The sequence below is a fragment of the Micropterus salmoides genome, unplaced genomic scaffold, assembly GCF_014851395.1.
Source record: "Micropterus salmoides isolate LMB-PRFRI ecotype aquatic unplaced genomic scaffold, ASM1485139v1 Ms_hic_scaffold_15, whole genome shotgun sequence".
Taxonomy (NCBI): Eukaryota; Metazoa; Chordata; class Actinopteri; order Centrarchiformes; family Centrarchidae; genus Micropterus; species Micropterus salmoides.
The window spans coordinates 30752201-30774973 of NW_024040596.1; the positions used below are offsets into that span (position 1 = coordinate 30752201).

Sequence of the window (22773 nt, forward strand, 5' to 3'; positions counted from 1 at the left end):
GACGGAGGTTTGTGGACGCACGTTTTGTGGTCAGTTTAGTTCATTTCAGGGAACAGGAAGGAGAAGAGATGTATTGCACCAGATTTAGCAACAAGCTAATTTCCACCTGAAGTCTCTGGGCAGGTAGACACAAATGCTAATGGATCAATACAAATAGTTCAAAATATAATAAAAACTCAGTTCCATCATCGATCCAAACATATATACAGATTTCAATCATTACACCTATTCAATATACAGTTTATAAATACTCTTTCCGACTAAGCTCCTCTCCCCCACCGAGAATTTCCAGTAAGGTCTGGCCTAAATTTAGATAATCAAGTTCAAACTGTTAAATGACTGCTGTAGATGATGGTAAGCGCCAGGGTGTAATTTGTGTGTGTGTGGGGGGTTCTCCCTTCTGGTTTATATATCCCTACCTCTGCTGAATAATTTTTATTCAAAAACTTATTTTATTTTATTGTTTTATTACAAAATGTATCCCCCGCTCAGAGTGATCAATGCTACTTCACTTGTATGCAACTGATCACAAAACCCACGGTTCGGATAAATTTATTTAAAATGCGCTACTTTGGCTCTGATGTAGCTGCCTCTCTCTGTCTGTAATCACCACTCTTTCGTCTTGCTCATGTCCCTCTGATTGGTTACAAATCGCGATAAATTGTCTATCTACAGTCACGAGACACTGAGCTGCGTGTCGAAGGGAAGGCTGCAGTAAACATCACAATCTTATAATCTGTTTCTATTCGATTTTAATGAAGATAAAAAACATTCCCCCTCTGTTTTTTACACAAATCGCACCCTTGTAATGCCTATTCCCAGATCTTGCAAACTCTACATCAGTGTTTCTCTACACTCTATAATTACTCAAGCACACTTAATTGAACCTTCACTAAGCCACGCCCCTTTAGTTACGTTGTTAAGTCCGACAAACTGTCAGACCTGTCAGACTCAGCATGGCGCTGCCACTGTCTATTACTCTTCTCCCTGGAGAAATATTGTAAAATTTTCAGAAAACAAAAAAGCAATCTCAGAAAGGAGACACAAATTTTGCTTAGTGCATTTGAAGGTTGTATGGAGGCTGTCAACTGACGTGAAACAAATAAAGACAGAAGCTAAAGCCTACTGATCACAGTGTAAAAGTGAACCACCTGACGTTTGAGACAAAGAACAATGATCTTAAAGATGTTTTTTGGCTTTTCCCCTCTCCTTTATCGAGTTATATCTTTTTTGTGCATGTAACAGGTTTGCAAAGTGAAAAAGCCCAAAGTCCAGCCCAAAGGGAGTTCCCATCTCCCACAGAAACTCTGCTCTGAGCTGCTTAAAAAACAGCTTTCCCTTCTTTCATCCCTGTGACGACACAGCTAAATGCGCCTCATATAACGCTCGCCAAGTGGCTACTCCGACACGCCCTCAAAAACCCGGTGGAAAAACAGTGAGCTGCAGCACACAGCCTCCCTCTCCCTTCCAAACACTAGCTGCCCTCCAGGCAGTCAGTGGACATAAAGAAGAAGCACTAGGGTTTATATAACGTTACATTCAGTAGTAAGTTAGCTAGCTCAAGCTTACACATTACAACATTACATTAGAAACAATCCACAGCCGACATTTTTCTGGATTTGTTTTAGGTTTTGGAAAGGGAATAAATCATACTTCTAGAAAACAATGAGTCAATGGAACGCAGCCATAGAAGTGTCTGACCTCAGTTAGAGCGAGTCCTATTCTGGGATGTGATTGGCCGCTGCTTAGCGAAGGGGCAATTGACTTTCCTGTTACTGTCTGTGGAGATTATGCTAGTCATTGTCCTGATCTATAGGAATATCAACCCATCTGACCCCCAACAGCAGTGCTTGCACATAGTATTTGGCAGGTCTGGCTTTGATCTCACAGGTTTTGGGCTGATTCAGTACTATTGACACGTTTGGGCAATTCTAAATGTATTTTGTACATTGTTTTGCTGTGGCATCAGACAAAAAAATCACTCCTTTTACAAACACAGTATAAAGAATTTGCCTTGGTGTTGTTGTCTCTGCAAAAAACACACCTGCATTGAGTAGTTTGCTCCAACTTTCACAAGGTTCTTGACGAGCTCAGCAGTATGCTGAAAGTGGATGTTGGCTGGGAATAAAAAAATGAAACATGTCAGCAAGATTCAGCCTGAATCCTAACTGGGACAAAGAAGAGACAATCAGATTCTGGCAGGATGGAAATACCTCAACATATTCGACATGCATGGTTCACCAGCGAATGTTTTCCTCTGGAAATCTCAGCATCAATTTAGATAAAGCACTCTTCCTTTTATCTTTTGATTAAAAACCATTTGCCTCATTACCTTCCAGGATTGCATGCTTTTTTGTGCTCAGTTGTGACACACCACAGATACAGTATTTTCACTCTATCATAATTTATTTTCTCTTACCATCTGCTGTGCCATGCACCAGCATCAGTGTCTGCTCCCTAAGTGCTTGAACGTTCTGCAGCACACTGGAAAACTGTGAAATAGAGGGGAGATAATAGGTTGATAGATATGCTAACTGGCATTGAGAAAAGCAATAAAAAGGTATCAAGTTTGATCAAATGAAAGACATTGTGGTAAATGACATTATATCCTGATTACATGCACATGCAGACACAGTCACTCAATCCAATTAGAAATGTTCAAGTGATAAAGTATCTCCATTTCACACTATTGTCTATGTTTGGAATGTCACAGTTTGTAGAAATTGTGAGGGAAAAGATGTCAAATCAAGTCTGCAGACAGGAATGCAAAGCTGCACTGCGCTGAAAGCAGTGAATAACTTGTGGGACAGATTTGTTGTTTGGCTTGTTTACAATGTGCTTGCAAAAAAACAGTTTTGTCTCCCCGCACTGCTTCTTTTCTATCGCTGTGGAGAACACCTCTGATAGCTCTACGTCTTGTCTGCGCGGGAGGCCTGAGAGAGCCAGGCAGCCCTTTTGCAGCAGCTCATAAAAAAACCTCCGGCATGTGATCTGACACACCGGTGCACACAGTTACCAAAGAAAGATGAATAAATCCTACGGAGCATGAAAAAACACAAGAAAAGGCAAAGCATCGCTGCTTCTCACTTTGATAGGAGCATTCAGTAACTGTGGGAGCTTAACTGTAGGTGTGTCAGTGATGTTACGGCAAGCCGCTTTCAAAGATCAACGGCAAACAAGTGAGGGGAGGTAGTAAACACGCACCTGATATCTGCTGTCATCCCGTAATGGCATGCCAAGGTATCTCTCAGAGAACGCTGATGCTGTGCAAATGAGAAGTGATAAATTCTTAACAGAACTGCCAGTAGACAGTGCTTCAACTGCAGCTAAGTACCTAAACAAAATGGAGTTCCTGTCATCTGGAGGAGGAAATAACACCTTGTGTAGGTGAAAGGGTCCTCTGTGTCATCTTAAAACTGTAAAGGATGCTCTTCACTCTGGTCTATAGATATGGTGCTGCTAAATACTTCACCTCACTTCTGTCAGAGGTAAACAGGCAGAGACTAAAGCGCAAAGCGAGATTCTATATTTAATTACACTCTCATCACACAAACATGGCATCAGGTTTTACTCTGGAATATTTTACTTATACTTGACTTGCCTGAAAATTGTTGTTGTTATAAGATCTAAGTGTAAATTCAACCTGATGCAGGATTTATGGAGGAAGTTTTACTCACCATAGAGTTTCCAGTCTGTCACTGGTGACATTGCACATGCACATTTGAAGAGGCTGTCAGTAGACTTGAGCATCATTAATGTTATATACGCTCCATAACCCTGAGCAGACAAACATTCATGCAACTTCAGTGGTTACATCCTTAAACTGTAAAGCTATAAAAAAAAAATACTATTTCAATATCAAATTCAGTCATTTTGCTAGAAAAATAACAAAATAGCATCTTGAATTTGAAAGCATGTATGTTAAAAATATTCTTGAAACACTTCTGTTGATTCACAGACTTGGAATTTGCTCAGCAGCAGTAGCAACATGGATTATGCACAAGGCAAAAACAGACTGGGGATTGAATACATTTTACATGTACCTATAGAGGAGATAATGGGCTCACCTTTCCAAACACTGCTATCCGTGTCCGATCAATATATGGAAATTTCATAATGTATCTGGAAAAGAAAACAAACCGTATGAGCCGTGCTTTCAAACACATTCTTAACATCTGAACCTCAGCTTCAAAATAGCAGAATGTTATAGGGTAGATATAATCAATTCTTAAACCAGGTAGAATTGGTAACATTTCTGGTTTTACGTTTACTTATGTATTGATTTTATTATTATGGAGAATCAGTGGATAACTGCTTGTGTGCAAATCACCTGGTTGAATATATTTATAATTATATAATAAAACAATTGACAAGTGAAATTCTAATAAAGTATTCTAGAAAATCTAGGGCCACATTGACAAGTACAGGCAATGAAGATGCAAAGAAAGCAATGTCAGCTTTAATTCTTCACACACCGAAGAAGACACTGTGTAACTTTCAATCAAAAACGTGTTTGGAGATTACAGGTAAGAGCAAAGCAGCAGCTTCAAACAATAATTATTATACATACCACAACATCTTGTTCATTCTAACCAATTCTATATACAGTTACTCCAAAAAATGTGGTTCTTGTATTGATTCTTGAGCCAGGAAATAGCAGATGACTAAATAAACTAAGTAGATAGATGGATAGATGGGTGAACTTCGGACTGAAGAGGAACAATGCAGATTCCGTCCTGGTCATGGAAAAACTGACCAGCTCTTCACTCTCGCAATGATCCTGGAAGGGGCCTGGGAGTATGCCCATCCAGTCTACATGTGTTTTGTAGATCTGGCGAAGGCATATAACTGGGTCCCCCGGGTGATATTGTGGGAGGTGCTACGTAGCATGTGGTAAGGGGGTCCCTCTTAAGGGCTTTCCAATCCCTTACGGATTCTCTGCAGTAAGTTGGACTCGTTCCAGATGGGTGTTGGTCTCTGCAAGGGCTGCGCTTTGTCACCGATCCTGTTTGTGATGTTCAAGGACAGGATATCAAAGCATAGTCGGGGTGCAAAGGGGTTGCGGTTCGGTGGGCTGGGGATCTCATCACTGCTTTTCGCAGATGATGTGGTCCTGATGGTATTATCGGTCCGTGACCTTTAGCACTCACAGGATCGGTTCGCAAAGGAGTGTGAAGCGGCTGGGATGAGGATTAGTACCTCTAAATCTGAGGCCATGGTTCTCAGCAGGAAACTCTCACTCTAGGTAGGGAATGAGTCCTTACCTCAAGTGAGGGAGTTCAATTACCTCGGGATCTTGTTCGCAAGAGAGGGGACAATGGAGCAGGAGATTGGCCGGAAAATTGGAGGAGTGGGGGCGGTATTGTATTTGCTCTACCACACTGTTGTGACGAAAAGAGAGCTGAGCCAGAAGGCAAAGCTGCTCCTTTGCATCAAAAGGAGCCAGTTGAGGTGGTTCGGGCATCAGGTAAGGATACCTCCTGGGTGCCTCCCTAGGGAGGTGCTACAGGCATGTCCAGGCTAGGGGAAGACCCAGCACTAGGTGGAGATTATATCACCACACTGTGCCCCCCAGTCAGAGCTGGTTAATGTGGCTCAGAAAAAGGAGGTTTTGGGGCCTGCTGCCACTGTCACCGTGACAAACTAACCTCAGGTAGCCTTTCTGGTGCTTTCAATCCATAACAAATGATCCTTCACAGCATCTACAATTCCATGTCATCTTATCATGCGATATAATCAGAAGGTCTAGAGCAGCTACTAAATGGACGTTGAGTCTTCTCCTTTATGTCTATAGACCACTTCTCACACATCTGGAACTCTGTGAAATATTGTATTTTTAGTTTTATTATAAGTTAAGTTAAAAAAAGTTAGATGTATGTAACACTTCTGAAGCTCTTGTTCAGGGGATTTGCATGTGTATTCAAGAATATTTCATTAAATATTTTACAGAAAGTGCAACATGGTTTAAAGTAGAATAAAGTGAATTTGATAACATACTCTACTGCTGCAACCTGGTCCTGAACATCAACAGTTCCCAGTCTTTGGTGAACCTCATGCAGGATCCTCTGACCCTGGAAGCCGCTGCCCCGGCCATCCAGACGAGCCACGATGACGCTGTCTGAGCTGACCAGCACGGAGTCCCAGCTGAGAGAGAAGCGGTCACTCACAGCCTGACCGCCAGGGGCGCTGTCACTGTGCAGGGCAGAGGACATCCAAATGAAAAGGAAAAGTCAGAGAATCCCGACTAGCAAAATCAACGAGGTGGAGCTGAAGGAAATCAGTGAGTGCCAAAGAGGATTAGATTAGTTTTTAGAAGATTTGTTTTAATGTGGAGAGCCAGTCAAATAGTCTAGTTTACAATTGGTTTTATGTAAAAAAAAAAAAAAAAAACCTTATCATGTGCCTAGTTACTTAAATTTTTAAGCATACAGCTGCTATTTTTCTTCATGTCAACCAATCCCATTAAATACCAAAACCAGCAATATGTTAGACTGTCCAACTTCCTGACCCCAAGCACAAGGTTCCAACTGAAGACATAAATCTTTATGGTAATGTAAAATGGTCTGTACTTGTATGGTGCTTTTGTAGTCTTTCCACTCAAAGCGCTTTACACTACACCACATACATCCCATTCACACATATTCATACATTTCCATACACTGCTGAGCAGATCGAGGTTAAGGAGCCAACTGCTCATCAGACTCAGAAAATAACACATTCATACACATTCACAATGTGGGATTCAGAATCTTGCCTAAGGACATTTCGACATGCAGACTGGAGGAGCCAGGTATTAAACCGCTGACCTTCAGATTAAGATACTTTTTTTGAAAGTCTCAGTAATGTCAAACATTATACATAAAGGAGTAAATAGTGCATTTGTTGAGGACAATTTTCAGTGCTACATTAATACACATTTAGCACTGCCGCTCTATTGAATAGGACAGTGTGCAGGATTGAGTTCCAATTGAGTTCCGACCCCGGATAAGCAGATAAAGATTGATGGATGGATGGATGACCAGCCTTATAATTTAATTTTGTTAGTGTGGAATTTTCTTTTTACTGGTTTATTGGCCCAAGTCCGTATGCAAATGTCACTACTTATCCATGCATTTATTTTCAGTCGGCTCGACTACTGTAACAGTGTCTTTACAGGGATCCCTAAGAAATCCATCAGACAGCTGCAGCTGATTCAGAACGCAGCTGCTCGAGTCCTCACTTAGACCAAAAAATTGGATCACATCACTCCAGTTCTAAGGTCTTTACACTGGCTCCCTATCTGTCGGAGAATTGATTTGAAAATACTGCTGTTGGTTTATAAAGAACTGAATGGTTTGGGGCCAAAATACATTTCATTTTCTGCTACGTTATGAACCATCCAGACCTCTTAGGTCACCTGTAACAGGTCTGCTTTCTGTCCCCACAGTCAAAATTAAACAGAGAGAAGCTGCATTTTATGCTCCATAGATTTGCTTTTATGTTTTATGTAAAGCACTTTGAATTACCTTGTTGTTGAAATGAGCCATACAAATAAACTTGCCTTGCATTCCTTACTGTCAAGTGTTTGATTACTATTACGGCCTCACATATTAAATATGCACACATTTTCTGTTCCTTGGATAAAAGTGTTGACCAAAGATTGTATGAGATATCTACTTCTAACAAAAATAAATTTATCAATATGCATTTTTGTCATATCCTAAGGTCAATACAAATGGTACATACACCAGCAAAAGCAGTCCATAGTGACGGGAATCAGAGAAGTCTGGTGGGTAGGAGAGCTTCAAAGGTAAATCTATAAAAAGAACAAAAAGACAAAAACAATTGTATCACCAGTTGTCCTGTGATTCACAGCAACAAGCTAAAACTTTCTTCTCACCAAAATGTTCCATCGGAACAGTTCTGAAGTCAGTCAGCTGGATCCTTTTGTACTTCAAGGCTGCCTTCAGCAAAGAGTTGTTCTCAAGGATGTAGTAATCTGTAAAGATGAGGGGAATGTGTTTAAGGGATGAAAGAGTTGAAAAAGTGTTGCTGCATACAAATGACCCATAATAACATCAGGATTTGTCTTTGGAACCGGTCATGTAATGAGATGAGATGGAAAGTGTAGGTAAGACTGATAAGATCTAAGTCTCGTGAATCATTTTGTGGTAAATGTATACGGTTCAGGAAGCTGAATACATTCCTGGATTTCATCTGTTTTGGGTTTAACTGTTGCAAATAAAGGAGGCACTTCTAAATGATGAGATTGAAATATTCAACCAACTGACTGTGGTTAATTTTATATCAAACTTACTGACAAACTAAATCCCATAAGCAGGATATAGTTTGTGATTTGGGAAATAAAACAAAATAATTTGCCACTGACATTAATTCAAACCATAATAATTTGTCATTGGTACTACTGTTGAGTACAAAACATACGGTGAAATGGTTCTGTTTCTGAAAGGCATTTTACACACAGCAGCTTGCTCATTCTGGCCTCAAAATCAGGAGCCCCGCTATTTTCTCCACATGTAATAAACAATGACTCTCTGGCTTTGCCATTTTTCCATTCAAACCATCTGAGAAGCAGCTAAATGAAATGGAATTCATCCAGCATTTCTAATGGAAAACCCAAAATCAATAGACGTCTCATTATGAAACCGCTAGGGGCCTTGAGTTCCCAGCTGTGGATGGAGGGCCTATCCAAATAACCCTGAGCCAATTGCTTGCTTTTCTGCAGCACAGCTGTTAACTTTTTATGAGGAAAAAAACTACTGATAGATGTACAGCCATGGATAACAAGAAGAAGCGTGTATGTTCTGTAGGTGTGTGTGTTGAGAGTGAATGCAACATTGTGTGTGTATGTGTGTCTATATTCATGCCTGTGGGGAAGGAAGAAGAAGAACAAGTAGTAAAAGGAAGAAATCTAAATTTGTAAGAATCTACCAAAAAGTAGGTGAAGCTCACAGTTTTGTTTTAGCACTGTTAACTCAGACAGGAGGCCAGTTAAAAAAGGAAAACTGTCAACCTATCAAGGCAATAGCTAAATCAATTGTTTCTAAATATCTAAAACAAATAATAAGAATTAGCAAATTTCCACGGTGTGGGATCAATAAAGTTGATCTTATTTATCTTATCTCAATTAGAGGTCATGTGCAGAAATTTTTTTTTTTAAGAAACTCCTTCATACCTTCATCTCCAGCAAAGCAGTGTGTGTAGCACACCTCAGTGATAACACTTCAATCTTAAAGAACCAAGCTATTTTATATATATAAATATAATATCGCGAGAGCTGTGAAGAAAACCCCCAAAACATCAGTAAGTGACATCACCAACGACCTCCACAGTGCAGGGTGAAGGTATCACAATCCACTGTTGGAAGAAGACTCAGAAAGCAGAAATATATAGAGGCCACACCACAAGATGCAAACCACTCATCAGCAGGAAGAATCGGAAGGCCAGATTGAAATTTGCAAAGAAGTACAGAGATGGAGGTGATGTCATGACCTGGGCGTGCAATGCTGCTTCTGGAACAGGCTCATTAATATTTATTGGTGATGGAACTGATGATGGTAGCAGCAGAATGAATTCAGAAGTGTGCAGAAACATTTTGTCTGCTGATTTATGGAGAAATGCATTGAAACTAATGGGGAGGAAGTTTATCATGCAGCAGGACAATGAGCCAAAGCACACTGCCGACAAAACAAAGGACTTCATCAGGGGAAAAAAGTGGAAGGTTTTAGACTGACCAAGTCAATCAGCTGACCTTAACCCAACAGAGCTGCATTTCAGCTCCTTAAGAGGAGACTGAAGGGAGAAACACCCCGAAACAAACAAGAACTGGAAGAAGCTGCGGTAAAAGCCTGGAATAGCATCACAAATGAAGAATGCAACAGTTTGCTGATGTCGATGGGTCGCAGGCTTGAGGCAGTTATTGCAAGAAAGGGTTATGGCACCAAATATTAAATGTTATTTGCTTTAAGATTATTTGTTCCATTACTTTTGCTCACCTAAGAATGCTGTGGTCTAATACAAACGGTGGTTTGTCCTGAGTTGTTTAACACATCTAGATGTGAATACCAGGAAATGAGAGCTGAAATTCTGAACTCTTGTCTCATCCTCATCTTGATCTTAAACCTAAATGTCTTCAGTGAACAACAAAACAAATGAATTTACCTTACTGTTCCAATACTTTTGGGGGGGACTGTAGCCATAATGGCCGTTTTGGCTTTGTTTCTTTTCGTTGTTTTGTTTTCGGCCGGACACGCCATAGAAATGATTAATGTGAAATCTTGTTTATTTGGAAAACTGTAGGAGGCTCGAGTTTATAATGTTTTGTGCGAGTCCTCGTTTCCCTGAATCTTCACAACGGAGGTGCTGAGCACGACCCATAGAGCCACAATTGCCCCATTTATTGAAGTGTGCCAACTTGAAATAAACTCAATCCTTTAGATGGTCATACTCGTAAAGACTAAATGAAATCCTTACTTGAATTATTGAGGCTGTGTAAAATCACAGTCGGTGCTCCAGGACCTAAAAGGAAAAAATGCAGCTCATCAGTGTAATTTAAACATTATCCTGTGTGCTATGCATAGACAGTTAAGGACACTTTTACAAATTACCATGTAAAAACACTTAGGCATTGTTAAACCCAAAATGATAAGACAACATAGTAAATGATACTTTTATGTATGACAGGTTGCTCCTCTAAAGCAGCTATGCAAAAGTCAGCTGTTGGCAGCTGTCGTGTTTTCCCAATTCTGCTTGTCGCCTTCCCTACTTTACCTGTATCAGTTAGGGGTTAAAGGTCACTCACATTCTCTCTCTAATAGCCTCAGCCTGTCAAATGAAGTCAGTTTTTTTCAATGTCCTTTTTTGCAAAATACCTAGTCAGAGGTTAATAGGATGGCAGGTTTGCAGATGAATCGCTCCCTCTGCAGCTGCAAGACAGAACACATTCCTCCTGCTCTCCTTTGCAAAGAAACACAAACTGGAGCTCTTACTTTACTTCCTCTCTTTCACTTACTGTCGGTAGGCTGTTAGCATTGACCTTCGCATTCTTTACTACACTTTTGAAATTATTTCATTGTGTGCATGTACCTGCTTGAAAACACCAAACGACTCAGAAGCATTTTATGAGTAGAATTAAAAGGCTTGTGTTGCTCCTGATGAAATCAGGTGTTAGGACAAACTTCTTGGGAGTTGTGTGAACTTGGCTCTCTGAAGAAAACAAGCTTTCTCTTTTATATTTATTGCTTTTGGGAAAAGTAACCGTGTTATTTTCTTATAAATCACCAAAGCTCACATACTTCTGAGCATGAAGTGCTCTCATTTGCCCAAAATAAATTGAAACCACAAACAATATCAAGAGTTACCCTCTCTTAAATAAGCTACATGTTGCCCAATAACTCTTACCTAAAAGTAATTATGCACAATAGAGTGGCTAATTGTTTTCATTTTATGCCTGTCATTTGGAACTGATGAGATGTTAATTTAAAACTGAATAGTTGGAGGGTGACAGATTACAACAGGCAAACCCTGACATCTGCCAGATGATCTCAGAAAATGGCTGAATAAATTAGGAGCATAAAACATACAACAATATTTGAATCTAATACCTGCAAACATCCGCACTTTTGTCATTGATTGCACAGATTTGAACTCAGAGGTAAAAGCTGAGGCTTTTTACAGTTCAGTGAGTTGCAGTGTGTTTAGATGACTAAAACTGCATATAATCTATATGGATATCAAAAGAAAGGGTAACCTCTGTACCACAAATTTGAATTCCTATTCTTTTCTTCACAAAAAAATGCATTCTGGGAAGACGTAACCACTACTAAGTCAGTTTTCATCTGTATCATATTGCACTGATGCAACGATGATCCAACACAAGTTGTAAAAGACAATTACTCAAAAGCATGTAAAATGAGTTTAATAGAGGGATACCGTTAGCTGTGTGCTGTCTTCAGACAAGCAATTTCAAGAACCGCCCAGATGAGAAATACTCCTTATACTTTCTGTAAAACCATGACTCCTCCTATACTCCTCCTTACCTCTTATAGTATGTGATGTGGGGTGATTAGCTAACCCCTCCCATCATGTAAAATTGCATTTCACTTTGACTTTTTGAGAGCCCCTGTAACTCTCTCTCTACTGAGGAAGGTGTGGGTGTGAAGTCCTCTGAAATTGTATAGCGGCTGGTAATCCGGTCAATACTGCAGTTCTTTCCAAATTAATGCTCACTTTTGAACAATCAAGTCCCTGAACAATTTTTAAAAATCATCAGAATTATATCCCACCCTTATTCCATTTCACTTGGAAATATGTCATAATTATGGAAGCAGAAAATGCTATGACTTGACTAGGGATTAAAGAGCAGACACTGGACGAGCCTTAAATTAGGCGTTCTGATGGCCTACCTTTACAGTGGAGGATAATGTGCTGGTTTGTGGGGCTGATGTCAGCATCAAAGTACAGACAGTGAGCTTTATTTAGCTCGCATGTCAAACACCGTCGTGGGAACAGACCCACAGTTTTAACACTGAGGAGAGAAGAAAATAAATTAGAAAAGCAAGACAAGCGGAAGGCAACAATTGTCATTGACAATGACGAAAAGATAGCTACCCAGTGTAATGCTGGTATTACTTTACTTACATTATCTTTTCATTGGGGCCACAAAATCCCCTGATAAGAGTAAAACCAACAAAAAAAACATATCTAGCTAAAATATATTACCAACCTCACAAGGTTAAACCTCTATAGAACGTAATTGGCAAAAACTATTAAAATGAGTGAAATATGAAAGAAAAATAAAGGTAAATACAGTTTTCCTTTTAGCTAGTCAAAGTAGCAAAGCAGTGTAGAGCTGCAGTGATTTTTCGATTAATCCATTAGTTAATTGAAAGAAAATTAATTTGTTTCCAATATGAGGATTTACTGCTTTATTCACTATTTTCTGGCAGTTTATAGACAAAACAATTAACCAGTAATCGAGACAGTAATTGGCAGATGAATTAAATGATGATGAAAATAATCATTGGTTGCAGTGCTAAAGCAGAGTAAACAAGGATGTGTGCTCCCAAGCATGCTCAGGGATGTCTGCCTAAAAAGAAATACAGAGTAGACATAAAGAGAATAGTCTGGTAATAATATCAGGTTAATTCAAATGTCTTTTGAGAGTCAATTGCCAAGATCTTGCAATGACAAATGTTCATTTAAAAAAACTTATTATTGCACATTTGAAGAAATTTGAGAACAATGACTTTCAACAGCAAATATTGTATAATTACTAAGTGCACAACAAACTTGTAAAGTTGCCGTCTTCGTGGTGAACCCTCTGTGCTGAGAAAATACCTGTCAAAGGAAAACAAAGCCAATAAGAGCAAACACATTGCTACATTAAATACAGACCTTCATTATGTCCATGTTAAATTCGAATTCATATCTATTTAATTGGTAAATAACAGTATGAGTGTGGTATCCATGGTGGATTGAAAAGAAAGAGTGTTCACTCTCTCGAATGTGACTCATCAGTGGACAGAGCAGATGCTAATATAGAGAATCTAGCTTTTGCATCATGTTTATTTTTCTTCTAAGAAATGTATGTCTAAAACTGGCCAGACTTACAGGTTGTCAGCGTTCTCATCATAGGCAATGATCTTGGTCACCTCCCAGTTCCCTGATGTTAGATGTCGGACTTCATTTTGATCTGCTCTGAACTGAGGGAACAAAAGAAGATGATTATTGGTGATTTGTTTGAACTGGGTAAACTCCATCTAATAACTCCTTTGCTTCTGTATACTAATATACAGTATACTGCACGCTGTATATTTGAAACTGTCCATACCAGAAGAACAGCTGCATCTGCCATTGGTTCCAAAGCATAGGTCTTTAATGTTCACCTGTGTGTGTGTTCTCTTGACAAGGACCTCATGTGAATAATGACATTTGTCTGTTAGAGGCTGAGGTGGGAATGGCATTGCTTTGTTTTAATTCTGCAAAAACTCTTAAGGTGTGTTGAGACTGAGAGCAAAGCGAGTCATAGATACGATGTGATTGCATACAACGTTGATGAAAAGATGCAAGCGATTGCAAATAGACTTATTTATGTTGTTATCAGCAATGCATATTGAGGTTAATGTACGCTTATGACTCAATAAATGTACAGCAACAATAGTTAAAAGGAGTCTGAACTGTTATACAAAACACACACACAGGCACACACTGCTGCTACTGTGCCAGATGGTAAATTGACTGTTTGGGGCAAATTAACCCTCTGAGTAAAATGTGCTTTGTGTTCAGTCTGAACATACCTTTAGGGAGGAGGCCCGGGTGGATGGTTGGGCATACAGTGTCAGACTTAGGGACTAAGCAGACGTAGACGGGGCTTAATTATTTATCGGCACGGCTATTGAATTTGTCATACGTGAATAAACAAGGCTTGGCACCAATGTTTGGCATTTGAAAGCTAATTTCAAGTATGATATGGCTACAACAAACAATATGGATGATTCAAAAGTACAACACAATGAGAAAATGAAAGTAATGTTCAGCACGCTGGAAGAAGTATTTCAGAATAACAGAGAAAATACACAGTTTACATCAGTGTAAACATACAGCACAGACAGGGACAATAGGACATGCCTACAAAAAGCTACATTTACATCCTGCTCGTACCAGCTCAAAGTGGAGATCCTTTGTTTTGCAGAGCGTACCTTTTCAAGGTTGAGTGGCTTTGTCGAAGTCTGTTTCCCCATCATCTTCTATCCAACAAAGTGGCTCAACAAAATGTGACATTTGGCACTGGTGACCCCAGTTTACATCATATCTTGTGCCAGATATCAATGCTGATTTCTTTTTATCTTGGGCACGATCATAACCTTGCCTTAACTGCAAAGGTGGGTAGAGTAGCCAAAAACTGTACTCAAGTAAAACTACTGATTTTTCTCTTAAAAAACTACTCAAGTAAGAGTAAAAGTATGATCCAATAAAACTACTCTGACAAGTACCATTTACTTGAGCACATGTAACGGAGTAAATGTAACTCGTTACTACCCACCTCTGCTTAACTGAGACTTCACAGTTCTTTAAACCATGACCAAACCCTACCCTTAACCATAGAAATGGCAGATCAGTAAACAATCACATTACATCTTTCTAGTCATACGGGACTTTTTGGAACATTGGACATTCAAGAACACAGCTTTAATATTTAAATATCAATACTGGTTGGTTTGTTAGTATATGCCTCATACAGTGAAATGTGTGTACCATGAAAAAAGAGAAATTATCCATGACTCAAAAAAACCTGCCTTCAAATAACCCAATTCATCTCTACAAACATTACTGAAATCCAACATGCAACATATTTTTCTTTGGATATGGATGGGGACGTTTTTTGTATCTTGATGATGATATGTTAAATAGAAAAGGCTCTTTTTATTGGATTTTGTGCCTAGACTGTTGTGGAAAAAACTATCATATATAATTTGCAAGATGTTTCTTGATTATGGTAACACCTCAATTTAACAGTTCAACAACAACATGACAAATTGGGGCTGCTGTGAGTAATTTCCTCCATTTTTGGTTAAACTTTTTAATAGAACACACTCGGCTGCACATTAAATAAAGCCGCTCCATTAAAGCTGTGGCAACACACAACACCCTTCCTGTTAGAATAAAAGGTATAGACAGATCCCTTGGGTATGTAAACTTTGGTATATTGAATATAAATTGGACCTTCACCTGTGTGGTGAACATGGCGATGTGATGAAACTCTCCACGTCCTCCTTGTTTGACAGGGACAGTCAAGAAGAATCTGCTGCCATCTTTGGAGAACACCGGTTCTTGGTTCTGCAGAAAAGTACAGATGCATCAACTCCACACCATCTATCACCTAACTAGATCCATCAACCCCTTCCCACTGAAATTTTTATTTAAAAGGTGTAAAGCACGGTTACAGCATGTTTACCTTTTAGGGTCAACCACATGGACAAGTGGATGAAGATGATGAGAGATGTGTGAATGGCCCTTTACACTCAAACCACTTTTTCAGCCTGAAAGGAGGAATCTGCAACTGTTTGCTACTGTTGAGGCATGAGACTATTTACCACAAGCTGAAGCTGTAAGAGAGCAGCTAAAACAGGAAACTACAACAATGCAGAAGTGATCTTGTATTATTTTTCTACATTATTCTTATATAACTTGCATTTGTTTATTCCATATTTATATATTTCTACATTTATTCATGTCAACTGCATGTTTGTCTACATGTACCACCTTATCACTCAATCAAATTTCTCGTGTGTGTAAAATACTACTTGGCAATAAAGCTCTTTCTGATTCTGATGCTGAAACGGGGCACTGCACTGAATTTACACATAAACATCAATTTGCTCGTTATGGGGATGTTCTGTGGCTCTGTTGGAGCTTTAAGTCCCACGTAATAACCCTGGTGATGTCGTAGAGATGTTATCCGGTTATCTGGGATTTGGTTTGTTAAATTTAAAATTCACAACAGAAAGACCACATTACGAACTGTAAATGTGAGCAGACTATTAGCAGCCAGGGAAAAATATGCCACTAGTTGCCTCATGGGAAATGTAGGATTCAATGGTTTGGGAGCTAGACTCATACCAGGTACCAAACCGTCAGGATATCTGAAAGTGTGGTGGAAACAATTTGATCATTCTTTTTTTAAACTGTGTCCTCAGTGTTATGGAAGTGCCAAACTAAACTGTTGGAGTTCCCCTTTAAGTACAGTTCTGAGGATCATGTACTTGAGTGTTTCGATCTTCTGATCCTTTTTACTTTTACTCCACTACAATTTAGGGGCAATTTTTTCTCAACTACAGTTACTTGACAGCTATAGCTACTAGTTCCTTTGAATATTTTGATAAGTAAAATTATGATACAGTGTTGCTGTGAAAAATATTACTCAAGAGTATAACACAAAACACTTAAATTATCAATAATATATAAAATATAACAATGACAGGGTCCAACTTGCCTACATAATGAGTATTTTACTTTTGCTATTTTCAGTACATTCTTTTTACATTGTGGTATTGCTACTTTTGCTCAAGTAACATATCTGAACACTTCTAACACCACTGAACATGGATTAAATTCATGAAGCCCACCCTGTATAAATTTCTCACTCAGTAACACAAACACATTCGGCTTCAAATGGAGAGAGTTTACCCCAAAATGAGCCTTTGGCATATCCAAGATGTGTGTGCTGTATCTATGAGGTCTTATTTAACGGCCTTACACAAAAATCCGTTAGCTAAGGACCCCCTGTCTGTGCTGACACAACCACACAGTCAGTAAATGAGCATCTCACAGATTACCACCTTAACAAAGACAAGCAGCTCTGCATGCCAAGATTGTGAAGTGGTTAAATTACCCAGCGCTATAGTCAAACATGTAGGCCTGCAGGGCTATATGATCAAATCCTGCCAGAACCTCTCTCTCTTCTGCCTCTGCTTCCTGACTCTCTGAGTAAACAAAAACTGCCAAAGCTGAGAGACAGCACTCTGTCCTTTGGAAAATAAATAAATTGAGTGTTGCATTCAAAACTCAGAGAATTATAAGTTTGTATATTTTTTCACCCTGTCTAAATGGAACCACAGCGTCATGGTTTGAGCCAGGTTATTGAATGTCCACGGCTCCGTTGACATTACTACTCAAACAAAGACGTTGATGATTATAAAAAATATATATAAATAAATTCTCCAGTGCAGTCATGCTTTGCAGAAGTCTATCTTGATGAGGAAATGTTATTTAAATTGTTATCTTAAAGCGAAAACAAAAAAAGCTCAATATGTGCTGCAAGTTTTTGAATGAAAACATCAATCGATAAGTGGCCGCTTCTTTGATTTTCAACTTGTCATGTCCACACAATATTCTCTGCAGGAAGGCTCTGTATTCTTTGCTTGTAAATCCTGCATGTGATAATGAAGTCCCTGCTTTCAGAGTCTCACAGTCTAATCTGCTGTAGAGAACATTGTTGGGCAAGTTACTTCCAAAATGTAATACATTATAGATTACTAGTTACTGTCATTTGTTATAATATTACTGTCTCTGAATTGTAATGCTATACACTACATTTTCCGTTACTTTTTAGTTACCTTCACTGCTATTTAAAGGGCGCATTATTCAGATAGTAAGATGTGCCTTGGTGGGTTCTATGTGCAGATCGGTTGGGTCTTTGTCATAAAAACGATCATTGGGAATAATAGCGGGTGGGTTGCGGATGGGTGACATAGGATAAATCCTCTCCCCGTTAAGAAAGACGTTGTGTGCATATACGCACAAGCTCCAGCAGCATAACTTCATTGGTTATTTAAATCTCCTGACACTTCGACAGGTCAGTCCAGATGCACTGACAGCAGCCTCTCTAATCATGACAGAAGATCGTTAAAGAAAACACATAAATGCTCCATATTTGTATAGCACCTTTCTAGTCTTTTCGACCACTTTTACACTACATCACATTCCCCAGTCACACACATTCTTACACTGAGCGTAAGTGCTCAAACAGGAACCGACACTGACACACATTCATACACTTTGGTGGAACAGCCACCAGGCGCGATTCTGGGTTCAGTATCTTGCCCAAGGACACTTCAACATGCAGTCTGGAGGAGCTGGGGATTGAACCGCTGACTTTCCAATTAACAGACAATCTGCTCTACTTCCTGAGCCACAGCCGCACGCAGGTGTAATGTTACCCAGATTTCATTAATAACACGTCACATTACTGTTAGAACAAAAAGCAATACCTTACTGTAATTGGGTTACTTTTGTAATGCGTTCCTCCCAACACTAGTATTTCATACAGAGAATACTGAGATGAGAAATGTGCCTAGAAATACGTAGAGATGAGGTAGAAAACTGGTAATTTGTCCTTTATGTCACATCATTTGAAACACTGAGATGAGAGATGATTGACAACAAGTGACATTATAGCACTGGAAAGCATAAACTATGACATGTGGAATGGAGAGTACTTTACCTGCTTGGAAAGCCAGAGCTCAGAGCTTTCTTCATGTCTCTGAAAAAGATGTCAAAATGTCAGTCTGCTGTTAGTTCACATAGATCATCAAAATCATCTTGTCTTTACAGCTTTTCTTTCTTGGTAGTGGGTTATACTTCGACTGCGTGCACACAGGTTTTGAAATAGTAAACAATACACATCTCACATTCTTTCTCAAAATGAATTTTCTTTCATGTCAGCAATTGTTATATTTTTCATATTTTGTAAAACTTATTTTGGAATAACACTTCATCATCTGTCACATAATGGACCCCTTATTTTGTTGTTTATTTTAAAACACCACTGGGGACATCATTCCCAGTTTGAGCCCTCATTTCAGACCAATATGCATGAGTGGGAGCCAGAGTTTTGGCAGGGCTGGCTGGGCGCTGTGTCCAGGCCCGAGCTAAGCTGCTCTTGGCTGGGCGGCATGTTTGTTCGTGCAAATCACACCAAATCAGGAAGCAGAGAACTGGAGAGCGGCCTGTTGAGTCCCACAGTTGAACTGCAGGGTTAATGCTGTTGTGCGTCATCCAAGGAGTTTACTCCAGCAGATGTGCTGCGATTTCAGAAAAAAATTCTTCAAGCCAAAATATGATTAGTTTAACAGATTCAAACAGATAGGGCTTTTTAGTGAACTACTGTAGCTGGCCAGCTTACAGCTAACATGCTGGGAACATGTCAGTCACAAAAGCTAACCTAGCTTCTGCCTATATTCTCTGTACTTTACTCCCCCTCTGGCAGTGTGTTCTCTACTTCATTTCATTTAATAAATAGTTATTTAAGAGTTTATTCAAATCCTGCTGTTAGGACCAGGCCTGTGTGAGATTTAATTACGTGCTGTCCTATCATTTTATTGAAGCTACCGTAGATTCTGATTTGCAAAATATTTATAACAGTAATGTCCATTATGCTGCATTCACATAATATCGGCAGAATGGAAGGAACGTTAAGACCTCCTGCTATTCCGACAGTGGTACCCCACTGCTAGCATTTACTACTACGACACTTTTGTCTTTAATGACTCCCAGTGCATTCAAAACACATAAGAACAAAAATGGCCAAATGCGATATATTGTATAATATATAATATCTCTCACTCTGAATTACAAGTCAGAAGCGCACATGAACTCGACTGTTCGTAATTACAGTCTGCAGGATATAACGTCAATGCAGCATTACATAAAATAAATACATTTTAGATGTATTTGACCGTATTACACATTTCCATGGCTCAGTGCATGATGCATGTGTTATCTTTGAAAACATTTGTATCTCTCCTAGAATTAAAGTAAGCTCTGTGCCTGTGCAATGCAAATAATGCTTTTCTGCGTAACTGCTGAAAAGTTTAGTGACTATCTCACAAACCCAAGGTACCGATGCTTTCCGTCTAACGTGAATGAGACGTGCCACAATTCTTGCCATTCTTACTTAGATCCTCTTCAACTCACAACAAAGCTGAACCACTTAGTAGATATAAAGAGGAAATGGATTAAAAATGACAAGTGCTCATGAAAAAGTTGAAGACAGAAAACAAGTGCAGGGAACAAACACTCACCAGGAGTGCCACCTTGGAAATCAAAGCAGATATTATAAGTCTTTAACTGTTACTCTGCTTGATCAAATGTAAACCTTAGAAAGAGCACTGCACTAAAGTTTATCAAGCACTCCCTGGCCTTACACAAGGTAAAGGTGGAGTATTATGTTGCCTTGCACAAGTTTTCGTTTTCTACTTAAATATTTAGCCGACAATAGAATCTTCAACCCAAGGGCAAATATCTCTTTCTTTATCTCTCTCTCTCTCACACACACACACACACACACACACACACACATACACACAGACACACACCGTGACGCAGGCTCCGGTGGTCGTATCACACACAGTCAGGATGGAGATGTTCTGGGCTCGGTTCAACCACCTGACAGATGTCTTGGTCTTGCTGATCCACTTCACCATGCTCACATAATGTTCCCTATGAAAAACATTTTAATTACACTGGTTATTTCAAGTTCAATCTGTACACTGCCAAGGATAATGAATTGTAGTAATATTTTAAATATAGTATTTAGTATAGTATTTAAATAAAATGTGTTTTGCAGAATTAGATGTGAAGTTATCATGAAAAGAATATGCATTGACGACCTTAGCTATGTTTCACACGTTTCAATTGCAATAGGCCCTGCCCTCCAAAGAGCCCCAACCGACATGCAAGGACTGAATAATTTAACCACTTTGAAAATAAACTTACTCATTTCACTCAATGTGCATAGGCATGAAACCAGGGATTATAAAAACTACCAATTGATAAAAAGTGATGCAACGAGAGAGAGAGAGGTGGAGAGGGAGCGTGCTGGAGTCTCTGTTAACAGAGCTTGTCTCCTCTATGAAACGTCTGGATCATCACTGCGCTGTATTATTATAAACTATGATGAACTGCTCGTGGGTCACATCTCTCTGTGGTCCAGGCGCTGTCTCTCCCTCTTCCTCTTTGGTCCCTGTTGTTGACTGTGTAGCTGCTGTGGCTGCTTTGACATACATCATGTTGATGTGTTCAAATTTGCTTGCTATTAGATATAAGTTTTCCTGGCCATTAAAATTAATACAAAAAACATGAATCTCACTCAACCATTCAGTATGACATCATTATACAGACTGCAGTCAGCGTTCCTATGTATGGGGGGCAGGGTTGGTTGGCACAATTTCCACGCTTATTTCTTTGGCATAATTTATTTTAGAATAGTTTAATAAAGTTTAAGCTCTCAGCTGTAAATAAATATGTTAAATGATCGCAAATGTTTTAGAAAACTGATTATTCGTGATTAAAGTCATGTTGTGCTTTTGTGCTAACCAGCCCCATCGCGGGGTTGGGTAGGGCCCCACATTTACTCTTGAAACGAGCCCCCAGATACTTAAGGCTGCCACTGGGATTATAAGCACACCATTTCTATGTGTATCGTACGTCACAAGATCATTTTGAGCAGTTTAGTGGAAGGCTTTGGACATGGTTAAATCAAAAATAACATTACTGAAGATGAAAGTTAACCTGGATCAAGGATTCAGGTTAGGTTCCCAGCTGCCTGGTCCTTACAGTGCCACGAAATTACTTCAGTGTCAAGCTGCTACATAATTTCTATGTTATTGGTTAACATTTCACAGACTTGTGTGAGGCCTTGTGTGAGACCTGCACATTAAAAAATACATTTATACAAGTAGAAAGACCTGCTGGTGATGGTTTTAAATAAAGTCATTAGTATGTTTAAATGACAGCTGCAGCTGCATTCATTGTGAAATGATAGAGACACATGCAGGCTGGGATTTGTTGGTCATTGTTTGTCCTTCAGTTTGTTAGCTATCTTCATTGCAAGGAAAAGTTATAGCTACTGTAACTGCAATGCAGGGGGCACAGTAAGCTGCAGTTTGCAAGATTTCCCAATTAAAGGTGCAATGTCTAGTAAGGAAAAAGTATCATTTAAAATGTCAAAAGTGTATCTTCAAGTGGCACAGCAGCTGATTTAAAACTCTGACAAACAAAATGCAGCTCTTCTCACCGTAGTTTGAGCGTCTCCGGAGGCATGAGCTCCAGCGTGTGCGTCGGCCCGTAAAGATTGACTACATAGAGCTTCACCACCGGGTTGGGTTGGCCAGCCTGCATGCAGAATCAACAGTCCAGACGTTAGACAAAAACCTTCTCTTCAACGCAGTGGGAAATGCTTTATGCTACATCATCCAAAATGGCAAGTATGAC

At 39.4% G+C, this 22773-nt stretch overlaps 1 protein-coding gene across 1 annotated transcript in view; it reads right to left on the minus strand.

The window, feature by feature from the left end:
* The window catches only part of LOC119903455 (inactive dipeptidyl peptidase 10-like), a 293040-nt gene that overhangs the window by 22467 nt on the left and 247800 nt on the right, over positions 1–22773 (minus strand). Inside the window, exons 10-25 of the mRNA XM_038719633.1 lie at positions 22577–22674; positions 20877–21000; positions 19004–19042; positions 15730–15837; positions 13612–13703; positions 13291–13338; positions 12405–12526; positions 10474–10518; positions 7880–7978; positions 7726–7795; positions 5998–6192; positions 4068–4122; positions 3678–3777; positions 3205–3263; positions 2420–2492; positions 2045–2118 (exon numbers count right to left, since the gene is read on the minus strand). Coding sequence (XP_038575561.1) covers positions 2045–2118; positions 2420–2492; positions 3205–3263; positions 3678–3777; positions 4068–4122; positions 5998–6192; positions 7726–7795; positions 7880–7978; positions 10474–10518; positions 12405–12526; positions 13291–13338; positions 13612–13703; positions 15730–15837; positions 19004–19042; positions 20877–21000; positions 22577–22674 — 1401 coding nt within the window. The remainder of the gene's footprint in view (positions 1–2044; positions 2119–2419; positions 2493–3204; positions 3264–3677; positions 3778–4067; positions 4123–5997; positions 6193–7725; positions 7796–7879; positions 7979–10473; positions 10519–12404; positions 12527–13290; positions 13339–13611; positions 13704–15729; positions 15838–19003; positions 19043–20876; positions 21001–22576; positions 22675–22773) is intronic.